The 16,261-nt window shown below is 56.6% G+C and overlaps 1 protein-coding gene across 1 annotated transcript in view; it reads right to left on the bottom strand.

Moving 5' to 3' along the window:
* The window catches only part of ARHGAP22 (Rho GTPase activating protein 22), a 181,086-nt gene that overhangs the window by 11,939 nt on the left and 152,886 nt on the right, over window positions 1-16,261 (bottom strand). Inside the window, exon 5 of the mRNA XM_077124665.1 lies at window positions 2,341-2,548. Coding sequence (XP_076980780.1) covers window positions 2,341-2,548 — 208 coding nt within the window. The remainder of the gene's footprint in view (window positions 1-2,340; window positions 2,549-16,261) is intronic.

Here is a 16,261-nt window from a genome sequence, read left to right as displayed (position 1 = left end):
GCAGGCAGGGCCGGGGCGGGTGTGAGGCCAGGGCCCCGGCGGGACGGACAGCATACTCCCCCCACCCCAGAAAAAGGGGTACCCTTATGAAGGAGGGAGGCTGCACCTGCAGCCAACACCTTGTCAAGCGCAGTGCAAGGCCTGATTCCAGGGACCAGGGCCAGCTGGGGAGAGCCCCTGGGCCTCACCTCAGTGCCTGTCAACCAGGGACTGCCTGGGATGACACAGCACTGCAGCCGAGCCACAGAGCCCAAGGGGTCCGGTGGCTCCACCCCCTCCCCAGGGGCTGTTGGGGAGCAAAGGAAGGAGTGGAGGGTCCCCTCTGGGGGGCCTGCTGGCTGCCCTGGGGGTCCTCTGGTACTGAGAAAGGGACAGGGCCCGGTTGCCTGTCCACACCGGCACTGGGAAGGGCTCGGCTGGGCCCGTGGACGTCTGCAGGTCCTGGCAGGCTGCACAAGGCGCCCATAACTCAAGCTGAGCTCACCCACCCTTCCCAGGCTCACCCTCAGATGGCAAAGGGCCCCGATCGTTGGGCTGCTGTGGGCTCCTCTGCTGACGGCAGCCCCAGGCCTCTGCCACCCAAGGGGTGGGGAATCAGAGATCAGTCCCCTGCTCCCGCCACTGGGTTCCCATCCACCCTTTGGGGCCTGGGTGTCTCTGCACATCCCCTCTTTTCTAGAGACCCCTCCGGGACAGCAGGAGAGCCACTGAGATCCCAAACTCCACCCCACAGAAGGCCTTGTTTTCTCTTGGTCCCTCCTGGCTCTGGGGTGCAGGGCTAGGACTAGGGGGTTGGTGCCTCCCCCAATTTGCATTCAGGCCCTGGCTGGGTCCCAGCAGCTTGTCTGCTTTCCCAGGGCCCCAGATTTAAAGCCTGGATTTGCATGTCCCACGTGGGAGGTGCTCAGGAAAGAAGGGCTTGGGGCCAGGAGCCCCTGTTACCACGAGTCTCATGTGGATAAGCCCTGGGGTCTCTTCCGGTCTGGCATTTGGGGTCCTGGATTTCCAGGTGCCCACATGCACCCCAAGTCCAGACACTTGGGGCCTCTCCCTGCCTCAGGGCTCAGCCCCCTCTCTGCCTCCAAGACTCATTGCCAGCCAGGGACGGTTTTGCCCATACCCTCCAATGCCTCATCCTGGGCCATCTCTGCCAGATACCCCCACTTCTTGGGTGTTTACAGTCACGGGAGGGGCCCAGGCTGAGCCCTGGGGGATCCTCATCTAGACCTCAGGGGTTCAGTGGCACAACACCGCGTGAGGGGCCCGCCGGCTGCAAGGGGCTGTGTCCAGGTTGAGAGTGACATCTGAGGCCGCATCTCACACCTCTACTCCCGGCTCCCAAGGAGAACTCTCCGCGGCCTATGGGCTCCCTCATCAGCCCGTGAGACCCCCATCCACCCTAGGCTTCCCCAGGGACTCCCCCTCCGGAAGGACGGTTTTTGTCTTTCCTAATCTGCCCCAGTGGCAGGCAAGCATGGTGCCATCCGAGAGCAGGGACGGGGGCAGGCAGTCACTGCCACTCAGCCCTGCATGCCGGACAGGGCTCAGAGCTCAGGAGGGGAGGGGCTGCAGGACCACCTCCAGTTTAGCAGGACAATCCCCCAAGGACCGCAGGGGAGGGTGGCACGGCCTTCCTACTCCAGTTAAGGGGTGGTGGAGACGAAGCTCCTTAACGCTCTCCACACCTTGCCTGAGCGGGTGGGGAGCACCCGGAGTGTATCAGTCGACTTTGGGGTGGGGGGTGGGGGGGCAGGTAGGGAGCCTCTCTGGGATGGCAGAGTCAGAAAAGAGGGCGAAAGGTCCAGGGAGGCCAGGGTTGGCTTGGTATGGAAAGAACTTTCCGTGAAAACCTGCCCCATAAAGGAGGGGGGGTGGGACACAAGGGTAAGCCATAGCAGCCAGGAAGGATGGGCACCTATCCCAGGGCAGGTCGAGGGGGCTCAATCCCTGCTGGAACCCGAGAGAATGAGGCAGGGAGGGCCCGGCATGAGCCAGGCCAGAGGGAGCAGGGCTGGGAGACAGGCCTTGAGGCTCGAGTAGAGCCATGCTGGACTCTCCCACGTGCCAGCCCGCAGTGGCCCTTGCTATCTTCTGGCTGGGTTGGGTTTCCGGGCTTTTGCAAGGGAAGCAAGTGGAACGGAGCAGAGCGGGCCTTGTGGGTGGCAGGGGCACCCACCCGAGCAGGAGGAGGGAAACCGGCCTGGGAAACGCTCGGCCAGGGTGCCGACGTGGGGATGGGGGACCATCCTACCTACCTGCCCACTGCCAGGTGTCCGGGGCCCTGCAGGGAGGGACACGGGTGGGGGCCACCCACCTCCCAGGAGCCGAGGTGGGGCTCACCTGTCAAACAGCGGCTTCTCCCCGCAGTCGAAAGAGTCCTGCAGGTCCCTCACCAGGTTGGCCTGGCCTGGCAGGCGGAAGAGCCCCTCTTCGGTGAGGCCGCGCTCCAGAATGAAGTCCACGCACTGCTCCACCAGCAGCGGGGCCAGGCGGGGGCCGTACTTCCTCTCGTGGTGGACTGTGTCCTCCAGGCGCTGCCCGAAGATCCCTGGGTGCAGACAGGGGCAGCGTCACACCCTCCATGCGTCCCCACCCCACCCCCCATGGGCCCCTAGCAGGCAGCAAGGTCATTACGGGCGGGCTCGGGAGGCTGGACATGGGGCAGTGGGGGACGGAGCCAGACGGGGCAGCAGGGCCTGTTCTGGGGAGCTTACCCAGGCCTGGGGAGCTCCATGACGCAGCTCAGAGGCAGACCTGAGGTCCCTGCCAACCGCCAAACAGAAGCGGCTTATAACAACAAGACCAGGACTCTGCCCACCAGAAGATGGGTACGAGAACATTCTCCAGAGGGGAAATTGCCCAGTGCCCTTGTGGTGTGCCCACACAGAGATGGCATGCAGCCCCCAGGGCTGGATGGGGCACAGTTTACACGACGAGGCAGGAGCCTCGACAAAGTAACTGGGAAATCTGATGGTGAGGGAAGCTAGACCCAAGAGTGCTCACTGCATGATCCCATTTGTGTGAAGGACGGAGCAGCCCAGACTAGTCTGCACCATTAGAGGCCACGGTGGCCTGGCGGTAGTTAGTGGCTGGGAGGGGTTCCCATGGGGCTTCGGGGCACTGGTCCTGCTGTTTCCAGACCTGGGCACCGATTAGCCCACTGTGTTCACTTTGAGAAAACTCACTAAACTCTACACGTGGGAGGCATATGCTTTTCTGTATGTTACACCTCAATAACATTTGCAAAAAAAAAAAAGTCAAGAAGGAAAAGACCCAAAACACTTCACGCAGGACAAGATAGCAAATGAGAGCTCCAGGCATAGAGGAAGAGGGGGAGAGTAGAACTGCTGACTGAGAAAGCCTATGGCAACTATACCACTGGGCTAAGATTCCTGGCAGCCAAGGCAAAGAGGGAAAGTAGATGAGACCCATAAAGCTCTTCTGTTCACAGGGAGAGTACTAGCACACCAGGGGAAACAGACTTCTTGGCATCCTTAAACTCAAAGAGGTCTGTGTAAAGTCCAGCAGCTGGCACACCCTGAGCACAGATGCCTTCCCTCGTCCAGGGCAGCTTCTGGGCATAGCAGGAATGAGACGCCAAAATTCCGTGCTTCCAGGTAGTTCTGTGGTCCCAGAGGGACCCAGCCCAGGCACGAGGTCTGGATAGGAGGGGTTCGGTCCCACTTCTGCCACTGAACAGTGGTGTCCTGTTCAACTCCTGACACGCAATGGCTGGTCTGAAATCAGGTACCTCAATCACGCATATAGCGCCCGGCACAGAGCCAGACTCAGTAAATGCAAAGTGAACAGAGCTGGAGGGATGGAGGCTTCTGCCCTGCAGAAAACATACCCATGTACGTGCTCACCATGGAGTTTTGCATGATGACTGTGCGTGCGCGCGTGTGTGCGTGTGTGTGTGTGTGTGTGTGTGTGTGTGTAGGAGGTGGGTGTGTTGAATCTGTCGTGCTTGCGGTGCCAGGTGCCGTTTTCAGTCCTTCACATGCATCGACGCATTTAATCCTCAAACAGCCTACTAATACAGGGCCTGCCACCCCTCCTCTAGTAATCTCATCACCCAGATTTTTCGGATGAACAAACTGAGACAGAGGAGGGCTTAAGAATGCACCTAAGTTCACCCTGCACATATCAGGGGGGAGCTGCAAACCCAGGTCCCAGAGGACTTTCCAGGGCACGCTGTGTGCCACCTACCCAACTTTTGTCCTACTTTTCTCCAGCCTGTCCGCACTAGCAGTTCCTGGGCCCATGAGCCTTTTGGGCAACAGTAGAGTGAAGCCCATGGTGGGGTGTCCATGAGAAAGCAGGAAGTGCCGCTCCCTGGGTGCAGAGGTGGGAGAGTCCCAGCCGCCCCGTCCTCAGGGTGGCCTGGGCTAGTCCTGGAGACGTGTAGTCCCCTCTGTCCTCACTAAAGGCTCACTCACCCATGTTCAATGGGCCACGTGGGCCTCCGGCTGCACCTGTTGCGCTAGCACAGCGTTTGAAGCATATTTAAATTAGTTATTCAAAATCAAGAGGTTCCACGTGCAGATGTAGGTTCCCAGGTTCTCTTGAAAAAATCCACAGATCCTAAGGCACTGGCCCTAAATTCCCAAAGGACAACAGTGGTGGGGGTGCGGTGGCACCCATGCCCTTTCCACAGCACGTGCCCTTGCCAATTCTCGGCAGTCCCCACCATTCCTGTGGGGAACTCACACTTCATTCAGGTGCCTTTGCTAAGAATTTGCCCCTTTTGATATCTGTGGCTCAAGACTTTCCCTGAGGGCAATGGGGTCTTGATGGAGTAAGGAAGGAGTATGGACCCCGAGAAGGCAGAAATGGGGAGCACACAGGGGAGTACCAGGCCCCCAGCCTGACTCCACATCCTAGTAAAGCCTCCTGCAGCCAAGCATCAGATTTCTTGCCAGGAGGCTCCAGTTGCAAGCTGCCCTATTCGCTGTCCTTCTGAGAGGAGAGAAGTCCAGGGGAGCCCCATAGAAGGGTGTCATTTCTGTCCTTCCCAGCTGACCCCTGCTGGAGGTACACCAGCTTAGGCTCCAGGGTTGGATTGCCCTCAGCCAGTGGCCTTGCTCTCCACTCCCCTTTCTGGGGTCTTTCTAGCACAGTCACGCTGGACCGGGCTCGCTGAGCTCCCTCCGCCTTCCTGGCACGTCTTGGATGGGGAACCCTGCCAAGCACCAGTTCCCGTGGGTTTGTCGGATCCCTGGAAACCCAGCCAGTATACAGGTTCCTCGAGGTCCCAGCCCCCGCTCTGCAGAAAGCACCATTTCCACCACCAGAGTGGAAGCTGGCAGACGCTGCCTTTCTTCCTAGATGAGTCTGTTGACGGGCTCCGAGCCTCTCCCTGGAAAGCTGGTCTCCTGCTCCCCTCTCCCAGACGCCATTCCCACGGCGCAGCAGGCAGTCACAGGCCCAGGAGACAGCTGCCCCCACCCCCCACCCCGGCTGTCCTGGGTGGATTCGTTTCTGTTTCTTCACGGGGTCGTGAGCATGGCTGGGGGAGAGCCCAAGGTGGCTGCAGGGGTGTTTAATAAAAGCATCTTTCTCCTGACCCAGAAGGGGAGCCAGTGGGGATGGTCTGGGTCTTCCCCTGAGTTCTGCCTCCAGGGCCCCTGCAGGAGAGGGAGGCGGGCCGCTAGGATTCCCACTTACAGCTGACCCCTGGGAGCAGCTGGCAGGCCCTTTCTGGCCATACCTGGCACTCTTTCTGGGTAGGGAGGGAGGTATGTGGGAGGCTCTCACATTCGCGAAATAGACACAGCGAGGAAAAGAATTCTAAATCTCTCTCTAGACGTCTGCAAACTCTGGCCCCAGTCCTTCCTGCCGTCCCTTCTCCAGTCCCAGGACATCAGTCTGTCTATAGCCACTCCTCCAGCCATCTTCCCTTCCATCACTCCCACACTTGTGCGGGGCCCAGTTCTAGGCACTCGAGGGCCTCAGGGCTTGAAGACATGTCAGGGCTTGTAAACATGGGGATTTCCCCCCCTGCTCGTCCAAGCCTGCCAACTCCTCAGCTGCCTCTCGGTGCAGGAGAGAGAACCGCCCCCCGGCCCCCCGGAAAGGCAAAGCTCATCTCCTGGGGAGCCCTGCAGAAGTGCCCCCTAGGCAGAAGTGCCCCCCTGCCTCCTGGTGGTGTCCAGCCCCAAGCCCAGCACAGGGGGCTTCCCGAGGCTCAGGGAGGCAGAAACAAGCACCGGACTGCCAGCAGCCAGTCTACAGTTCGCATGCTGCCCTGCCCCCTTGCAAGTCCCTGCGCCGCTCCCGGACTCAGTTTCCTCACTTCTGCCTGCGGTCCGCCCGGCTCCCAGGCAGGGGATGGGCCCCGCGCCTGCCCTCACTCCCTGCGTGGCGCACGTGCCCCGCGTCCCGGGCCAGCTGGCCCAACGGTCCCGCCCCGGCTCGGAGCCTCTCCCGCGGCCGCCGCGCGGGAGGCCCGCACCCCGTCCCCGCCCCTACCTGGGGCGGCGGGCGCGCAGCAGGCGGGCAGGCGGCAGGGCGGCCGCGGGCAGGCGCGGCCCAGGGAGAAGGTCCGCGCGGCCGGCATCGGGCCCCGGCGGGTGGCGGAGGAATGGCCGGCACGCGCGCAGGTAGCGTCTTGCCCGCCGCCCCGCAGCCCCGCGCCGAGCCCGCCCCGGCCCGCCCCGGCCAGCGAGCGAGCGAGCGAGGGAGGGAGGGCCCGGTTTCCCGCGGAGCCCCGGATTCGCGACTTCTTGAAATGCCACGCCTGCAGGTGGCCCCGGTGCGGGACCTCCAGCCCCGTCTCTCCAGCCCCCTTCTTCCCAGCGCTCTCCCCGGGATGGGCCAGCTGTTCTTGGCCCAGGGGAAGGCTCCCCAGGTGTTCCAGGTGGGGCGATGGGAGCTGGGAGAGGTTAGGTGACTTGGCCTGGGTCACCCAGCTAAGTGTGATGCTCCCAGCTCCAGGTGCCCTGGCCTCTGCCCTGCCCGGGGCCAGCGTCCTGAGCGCCAAGGACAGTGGCTGGGACTCCATGGAGTATCCTGTGGAGCCGCCCTGACAAGTAAATACCAGCGGTCCCATTTTACAGAGGAGGCAGCTGAGGCTTAGAGAGGTTACCAGATTTGCCTGAGGCCATACAACTGGATCTTGGGGTTCAGATGTAATCTGTTTTTCTGCAAAGCCTATGTTTTGTCGCAGTGAGAAAAAGAGCGGGCCAATCCCATACTTTTGAAGTGTGAGGAGGGGGAGGGGAGAGCAGAGAGAGGGACCCAGCCCCGGGGTGGTGGGGTGGGGAGCACATTGCACCAGACTGGAGGGTTGGATGTTCCCAGGGGCCCTGGGGCACACTTTCCAAAGGGAAGGGCTTAGGGGAGCCCCAGGGCTGGAAAGGCAGGGGAAAGGGGAGGGCCCATCCTGAAGACTTCCTGCCACAAAGCAGGGCCTGACTAGGGTAAGGCAAGTGTGGCACTAGGCCCAGGTGCAAAATTTAAGTGGGTGGCAGAAGAGTCAGTAATCAAGATCAATCATGTGCTATTGCAATGTTATTAAAAGTTAAAACATATGCTAAAAATCCACAATCAATAGAATGTCAAAACTCTAAAGACAGGATCTAACCTCACCCTAGCACCGATATTTAGAGCCGATGCCTCCCTCTCCTCACCCTAATCCCAGCCTAGGGTCCTGCTTGTATTTAAAATGTTGATACTTTGTTTCTCCTGCATGGTTAGACTGAATAAGAGCCCTACCCCGCCCACACAAAGAACTCCATACCCTAATCCCTGGAACCTGTGACTAGTTTACCTTATATGGTAAAAAGGGCTCTGCAGATGTAATTGAGTTATGAATGGTGACATTATAATGGGTTATCCAGATGGGCTCCAGGTAATCACAGGGTCTTTATAAGAGGAAGGAGAGGGTCTACAGAAGAGGAGATAGTGAGGTGACAATGGAAGCAGAGATGGGAGTGTGGCAGCCACCAGCCAAGGAATGTGGGTGGCCTCTGGTAACTAGAAAAGGCAAGGAAGACATGCCCCCCAGGAGTGGGAAGGAGCCATTTTGATTTTAGCCTGTCAAGACTCATTTCTGATTCTGAGCTCCAGAACTGTAAGGAAACGAATTTGGGTTGTTTTAAGTCACTAAATTTGGGGTCATGTGTTACAGCAGCAAAAGGAAACTATTACAGTGGATTTTTTGCAGTAATTTTGATTTTTAAAAGTACTGCCAGAAAATCTTCACCTTGATTACTGAGTTTTTGGGTGCCCCCTTAAATTCTGTGCCTGTGGCCAGTGAGGCTCTCTAGTCCTGACACTATACTAAATGTGGGGTGGGGGATAAAGTCCTCCCAAGGCACCCCACGGGGGCAGCCAGGGTGTGGTGGTGGTGGGGTCTCACCTTTTTACTGAGTTAGGTCAGTGTAAACCTGCCATGTGGCCACAGACCAAGGAATGCCCTGTCCGGAACCCACCAGAACAGCTGGGGGGAGGCACCCCCACGGCCCAGTGACCAGCTGGGTCTGAAGCCCTGTTTGTCCTAAAGAGCAGGGGTCAGAGGGCTCAGGAGAGGTGCCTGCCCTTTGGTGGGCGCCTCTGCAGCTGACTCACTTTCTCCTCTCTCAGCCTGGGGTCTCACACCTGCGTGGCCTTTAAGTTACCTGTCAATCTCTATGGAAAGCCCTCCTGCCCCTGCCAGGGTTTGGCTATGCACGGAAAGCTGCAGCTTTTGCCCTGTTATATGGCTCTGGAATCCAGTGGGCTTTGCATGATCAGCAAAATGGGAATTGTCCCTGCCAGTGTCCCACCCCACCTGGGCAGCCGCTTTTACCTGTGGTCTTGCTGGGGTGGGGTGGGCTGGGGATCTGAGAGCCTAAGGTGACAGATGACCTCTTCAGCTTGAGTGCCCCTGGCCTCTGAGCTGTCTGTGTGTCTGACAGGGCCGGGGTTGGGACTGGGGTCCAGGATCTCAGGGACTACCTCTGCCTTCAGTCTTGATTGCAATCCCCTGCCCCCAATTGAGACAACCCAGATCCAAGGGCTACAACACTCAAATGCTTGCCTGGCAACAGGGACCCTGGGAATGGGCACACTTGGAGGAGGGCTTCCCCTGCTCCCAGCCTGCTGTGTGCTGTCAGGCACATTGCTGAACCTCTCTGGGCCTCACTGCCCTTCCAAGTCATACTACATCTTTGGTGAGAGTAGCCCATGACAAACATGATGTCACTCTGTCTTCCCTGGGTGGCACGGTGGGGTGTGAAGTGCTCCGAGGCTGCCTGGAAGAAGCTGAGAACCAGAGAACCGGAGCACAGAGCACAGAGGTCTCCTGTCTGCTGCTCTCCAGAGCAAATGGGCTGGAATGCCAGCTACTTGCTTACTTCTTCTGTGAACTTGGACAAAGTGCCTGAGCCTCTCCAGTGCTCAGTTTCCACACCTGTAAAATGCAGATGCAGACCCCAGCACAGGAACACGCTGAATGAATGGCAGCTGCTTGGGTGAGTGGCCCTGGGGCAGATCTCTCCCCTGAGGCTGGCGGGTCAAGGATGGGGGAGTCCTAGCCCATTTCCTCTTCCCGCCACCCCATTGGCTCAGACACCATCTTTGCAACAACCAGAAGAGGCTCTCTCCCGGGCCTGGTGATCTGAGCTATATTTAGCACAGACTGAGGCCAGAAGGGGCAAAGCCAACAGGGCATTTCTTATCGCAGCTGCTGGCAAGCAAGGAGGACTTAACCTTCCAGCAAGGCAGTTAAAAGGCCATTGAACAGCGTCTTAATTTCGCTGGGAGCAGTGGTGAGCTGTAAATCACCCTTGCAGGCTGCTGGCTCTCCCCAGATCGGGCAGCTGCCCCTCGCCAACAGCGCTGAGCTCCCAGAGACCCTACAGGCCTCATGGTTCTTTGCAGGGAAGGAGTCTTGAGGGCTTCAGGTCCGGACGGTTTCTGGGAAGCAGGCCCCAGGCGCAGTGAGCCCATGCCTAAGCTGAGGAGATTTGCCCTCCCTGAGCCTGGGGCATGGGACTGTGTCCCAGGCCTGCAGAAGCTCCGCTCACCTGGCATCTGGACCTCAGGGCCCACCTGAATGGGCTGAAGCCACCAGAATTGGGCTCAAGTGCCACCCAGCTGCCTTAGTGGCTCAAAGTCCAGCCTAAGTTAGCAACACTCCATTCTTTTCCTTTCTGGAAGGACTGTGGGAAAGGCCCAGGCCCGCTGGCCTGGCAGCTGCAGACAGTTGGGGGACTGGAAAGATGACTGCAAAGCTGGGCTGTACAGCAAGCAGGGCTGGAGAGAAGTGGTCCACTAGGATCTCTGGCTCCACCACTACTAACCTAGGCTGGGGCCAGTGACCTTTCATTGTGAACCTCATTGTGTGCCTTAATGGTTTCTATTTGGAGGTGTCATTCCAGAAAATGACCATCAGTTTTGCTACCAGCAGGACTAACAAGATGGATTTGTGTCCCTCCAAGTTGTCCCTGAGGCTAGGATTTTTTCCATGTCAAGTGTCCTGCCTTGTGGCCTCAGGGAGCTACCTCTGCCTCCGCGCAGCACAGAGATTTGGCTCTTGAGGCCTGGGAAATATCTCCAGAGGCCCGCGAAAGCCAGGTTGGGGTTGACCACCAGGGCATTCACCCTGGCAGGTCACCATCTCCAAGGTGAGCCCTTTTCTGGACAGCTGCTCTGGGTTGCTGCCCATAAAGTTGGGAAAGCCGATTTCTGGTCTCAGGTCTCAGCCCAGCAGCGGCCACTGGCACCACCTCTTGCTGCCACGCAGCATCTCCCTGGGAAGTAGGTCCAGACAGAGCCGTTGGTCTTGCTGCGACCTCCCAAACCTGCTCTACCCTCTGTCTTCCCCTCTCAATGAGTGACAATTTACCCTTCCACAGCTCAGCCAGATACCCTGAGTTCACCTTCACTGCTGCCTTTCCCTCGCCTACATCCAGGAAAACTACTTTCAAGACAGACTCGGAAGCTGGTCCCTTTCACCCCACCCACCACTCCCCACCAAGACGGAGACACACCCTTGGCTCTTGCCTGGGTTATTGCAAATGTGTCTTCCAGTTTTTCCTTCAACTCCTGGTCTGTCGACACACGGCAGTGAAAGACCTTTAAAAATAAATGCTGGATCACACATGTATTTGTTTCTCTGCTCAAAGCTCCCCAGATGGGTGCATCAGCCATTACCTGGGAATTTGTTAGAAATGCAATACTCGGGACCCCATCTAAGTGTGTGGGAAACTCTGGGTGTAGGGATAGCAACTCTTTTCCCAAGCCCTTGGGGTCACTCTGATGCTAGCTAAGATGTGAGAAGCACTGCTGTAAGCAACCAGGGATGTCCTGTTATCAGTAACTGGTAACTCCATCTGTTCTTTTCTTCTCTGCTGTGTCCCCTGCTTGCACGCTGTAAGCACCCAATAAGAGTTTGCCGAATGGACAAGGACAGTTTAGCACTGAGAATGCTAAGCACTTGACATCCACTTCTCTTTTAATACTAGTGGCAATCCTGCAGCATTGCTAATCCCATTTTGCACACAGGACACAGATGTATAGAGAAGGTAAGTGGCGCGTCCAAAGTCACACAGCAAGCAAGCCACAGAGCCTGCAGTCAGCCTCTCCTCACACCTCAGTGCGTCCAGCCCCTGCTGACCCCATTCCGTGTGCACTTGAGTCCCTCCTTTTGGGACTTGCAGGGTCTCCCCAAATAAACAGGCCAGGGGCTCACACGTGAGCATGCCCAGGCAGCCCTGGGGACCCCGTGAATGTCTTCTCCCTGCTTTCTCTTTTTGCCAGCAAGGAGCTGCTGGGCACCTTGAGATGGGCAGAGGATATTCAGGCCAGGGGCCTGCTGGGGGCAAAGTCAGAGAGGGAAGTGCCTGGTTTCCTGCAGCTGGAGGGTTACCTGGGCAGGCTAGCATGGTGGGAGAAGAAGCCAAACTCAAAATGAGGAACCTCATCTTGCTGGCTAATGGGAGCCACTCACTTTTACTTTTTATTTGACTTTTTTAAGTAGAGGAGGGAGGTGGGCCAAGCCTCTGCAACTTTCTTGCTCATTGTACATGTTCACGCCATCACCTCCCCACCCCAGTGCAAGCTCCTGGGGGGTGAGCCCCACCCCTATTCAGGTTTGCCACAGCCCTCAGGGACGGCACACAGTAGGTCCTCAAGTATTTGTGGAATGAATGAATGAACCAGTGAATGAACTGATGGCTGAAGGAGCAGAGCACCTTGGAGGAAATGAATCAACAGGCATGTGGTGTGTGCCTGAGGAGCTGGGGTCAAGGATTGCAGCGGGGCCGGTGGTAGGGAGAGGGGCCAATAGGTCAGTGATTAAGGGCCAAAGGGGCCATTAGGGCCATTAGGATGCTTGTAATAGGCCCCCCTCCCCCAGCAGCTCATCCTGCCTCCCCTTCAAGGCCTCCCCAAACAGAGAATTCATCCTCTGTCTAGGCCGCCCCCCTCCCCACCAGGATGCACCTGTTGGCAAATTTTCCCTAGGGTGAGTGGAAATCGGTCTCCCTGAGCTCTGCTCCTGGCCCTTGGACTCCCTTCCCCTCCATAGAGGGCCCCTCTCTTTGCTGTGGCCCTAGAACCTGCAACAGAGCCTGTGTCCCTCCGGGGCAGAGCCTGTGTCCCTCATCCGGGGCAGAGCCTGTGTCCCCTCACCCAGGGCAGAGCCTGTGTCCTTCACCAGGGACAGAGCCTGTGTCCCTCACCTGGGACAGAGCCTGTGTCCTTCACCCGGGACAGAGTCTGTGTCCCCTCACCTGGGAAATATTTACAAGTGAATGTCTGGCCGACCGAATTAGGCTGTCCTGAGTGCTGGCAACCCTGCCGGGGGCTGGTGGGGAAGGCCGGGCCTCCCCTCCCTGGAGCAGGCACACAGCCCATTTGTGTCTGACGGAGGCGGCCCTGCTCTCTGCCAGAACAAACATGTTGAAAGGGCTCACGGGCTCCGTTATTAAAGACGGAAAGGAGGACCGATCTGCTAAGCCTCCTTTCCAGGGGAAGCCGGGCTAATCGCAGCTCTGCCAGGAACCCTTCCGAGGCCGGCTGCGCCAGCTGGGAGGGACCCGCCTGCCCGGACATGCCTGCCGTGCCCGGCCCTGCCTTGCTGAGTCCCCTACATGCGGTGGAAAGGAGGCTGTGCCTTGGATGAGGCTGCCCGTCCGGTGTGTGCCGCCCCCCAGCATGCAGCCTGAGAAGGCTGATGGACAGTGGGACTGGGCAATGGTGAAGCTGGGTTCTCTGTGGGTTTCTGCTGATAAAGCTGTAGGGAGAAAACCCTGGGGACCCCCTCGGAGCCTAAAACTCCTACTTCCTCTTTGAATTTCCTCTTGATATCTCTTGACATTTGAAACATCCACCAAGGCAGCTGACCCAGCAGCCAATCAAGCCCCTGATTCATTACATTTGACCCCAAACAAAATAAAGCCCATTTGACCTAAGCCCGCCCTATAGGTTGGACAAGCCCTCTTCCAATCAGGAGTCCAGTTAACTTCCTTTTTATGTCTCTAAAACTTGTCTGCCGTCCCTAGAATTCCAAAGCTACTTCTGTTCTTGCAAGTGATCTGGGTTAGCCGTTGGTGTCCCAGTGAAAATGCTGTCATCCGTCAACTCGACTCTGACTCCCAGCACTGCCAGTGGTCCCTGTCTGCAGTGAGACAGACGCAGCAGCCAGGCCATCCCGTGGTTCCACGGGTGCAAACGATGGCACTCCCCAAGGGGACTCAGGCAGGGACCCCGTGCGGCCTTTGGGTCAGATCAGTCACTCCTGGCCCCAGCCCTGCCCCCGATCAGCTGTACCTTCTCACCTCACCTAGCGCCTTTGACTATTATTAGTCTCTCCTTGCTGTGTTTATTTTTTAGCCTTTTATATAGTGAAAGGCTAAAAAATAAACACACTGGGAAAGTGCATTCCCCAGTGACTGTGAGCCCGAGAACCTCTGCCTAAGTTCACTTTCACATATATAAGGTACTTGAAACGTGAATATACAGATTGACACGTTCTTGTAAAATAAGCTCCTCTGTAATTACCACCCCAGTCAAGCTAGAGAACGTCCCAGAAATCCCATGCCCTGCCTCATACAATCTTAATCCCTTCCCTCCTCCCCACCTTCCTGACATTTATGGCATTCATTTCTTTGTTTTTCTTTCTGTTTTTTGCTGCCTAATTATGTATCCACAAATAGCATAATTTAATTCTGCCCATTTTTCAACTTTATAGAAATGAAATCAGATGCATGTTTGTGTGTGTGTGTGTGTGTGTGTGTGTGGCTTCCTTCATTCCACACTGTGTTTTTAAGATGCATGCATGTGGCTGGGTGGAGCTGCAGTTGATTCATTCTCATGGTAGTGGAGTTTTCCATCATAAGAATGCTTCACGTTGATTTCCCATTCTGTTGTTTCTGGGCTTGTGGGTTGTTTCATCATCAAGGCTCACACAGACGAGGCTTCTGTGAACCTCCCTGTACAAGCAACAGGGTACGCCTGTGCACAAGCTTCTGTCTGGGACAGTCCCAGCAGGGGAACTGCTAGGCAGCGTGTGCAAAGCATGGACACCAGCAGACGCGCCCGACCAGCTGCCCAGCAGTCTGTGCAAGTCCCTGCAGCTCCCTAACCTTGTCAACACGTGGCGTCAACAGTCTTTCTCACTTAGTCATTGTGGCGGTGGAGTCCGGCGCTCTTGTTGTGGTTTGAACGTGCATTCCCCAGTGACTGTGAGCCCGAGCACCTCTGCCTAAGTTCACTGGCCATACAGAGTTCTCCTTCTGCCAAGTGTCTGCCCAAGCCTCTCACCTGTGTTTCTCCTGGCTTGTCTGTCTTTGCCTTAATGGCTTATGGGAGTTTGGGGAGCAAGTTATTTTATGGCTATGTATGTTGCAGATCTCATCTCCCAATCCGTAGTTCACCTTTTCATTTTCGTGCTTTCTCTTTAAACAATAGATGCTGTTCATTTTATGCAATATAATTTATCAATATTTTCCTTAAAGATTAGTACTTGTCAAAGCTCATTTAAAAAATCTTTCTCAAAAAAAAAACCCCAATATAATATACAAAGTAAATATACGAAAGAAAAATTAAAGAAAATACCAAATTTTTCAGTATGAATTATTTAACAGAAACATAATGAAGAGTTTGGAATGATTCTGTTTCTAGATGTATGGTAGTTTGGTGCTGTGTGGTGCTGCAGAAGTCCTCCACTTTACTTTTAATAATCTTGTTTCAAAGGAATCCCTTGGGAGTCTGCAGAATCCTTGGGTGGGTTTGGTCTTCGTAGGCCACTAACTTTGGGATGCAGGTCAAAGGGAGCCTACTGCTAACAGTATTATATTATTTATGAAACCCGGGAGGAAAGTTTTGACTTTCAGAGTTCTATCAACTCTGGTTCCACGAATCATGGTCAGTGGGTCATGGTCAGAGATGAAAGAGGAGAGCTGAGGTGAGGTGGGGAGGGGCTAGCAATGGGGAGTGCAGGACCTGGAAGAGGACTCTGAGCACCCAGAGGTGAGGACCTGCCCCTGCCCGGACTGTGTGGGGAGCTGGGGGATCTGGCGAGCCTGCGGGCTCCTGGTCTCCAGGTTCAGCAGGGTTGGCGCCTTGCCCACTTGGGATGGCTGTCCTGCCTACGAGCTTGTTTCATAACAACTTCAGATGGACACTGACCTACAGAAAGAGCAACTGCTCAGTGGGATCATTGTTCCTTTCTCTCCCAGCCCACGGCAGACCACCCACCAAACCTGGGAACTACCTCTCTCCACGCCAGGCCAAGCCACCCTGCTGCTTGCCGAATGACCCTCACAACCTGCTGCACCCACTCTTGCTCACACTCTCTCTGCTCTATTCCTCACCTGGTGGCCAGAAGGGTCTGTAAACATCTCAGTCAGGACACATGACCCTGCAGCACAGAGCCCTCTGTGGTTCCCCATTGCGCTTAGAACAAAACCAGAAATGCCCACGACGGCCGGGAAGCACCTGCAACTGCCTTCATCTCCAGTCCGAGCACTCTCTCTGTCCTCACTCTGCTTCACCACTGGCCTTCCTGAACCTCCTCATGTCATTGTAGCTCACTCCTGCCTCAGGACCTTTGCACTTGCTTTTTCCTCTGCCTGCGTGATCTTCCCTGGCATCCCCCTGGCTTTTCTCATCACTTCAGTTAAGCTTTTGGGCTTCCCCACTGGGCACAGCATCCCCTCTGTCCTCTCGGCCAACTCCTTTTGCTTCACTGCATGTCTCACAGCTTGATTCTATATCACATATGTACTCATCTGACTCCACCTGAGAATGGAAGTGACGTGAGGGAGGCGGC

Source organism: Tamandua tetradactyla, chromosome 13 (assembly GCF_023851605.1).
Source record: "Tamandua tetradactyla isolate mTamTet1 chromosome 13, mTamTet1.pri, whole genome shotgun sequence".
Taxonomy (NCBI): Eukaryota; Metazoa; Chordata; class Mammalia; order Pilosa; family Myrmecophagidae; genus Tamandua; species Tamandua tetradactyla.
The sequence above is the reverse complement of the archived record's forward strand: the minus strand, read 5'-3'. Positions and strand labels throughout refer to the sequence as shown.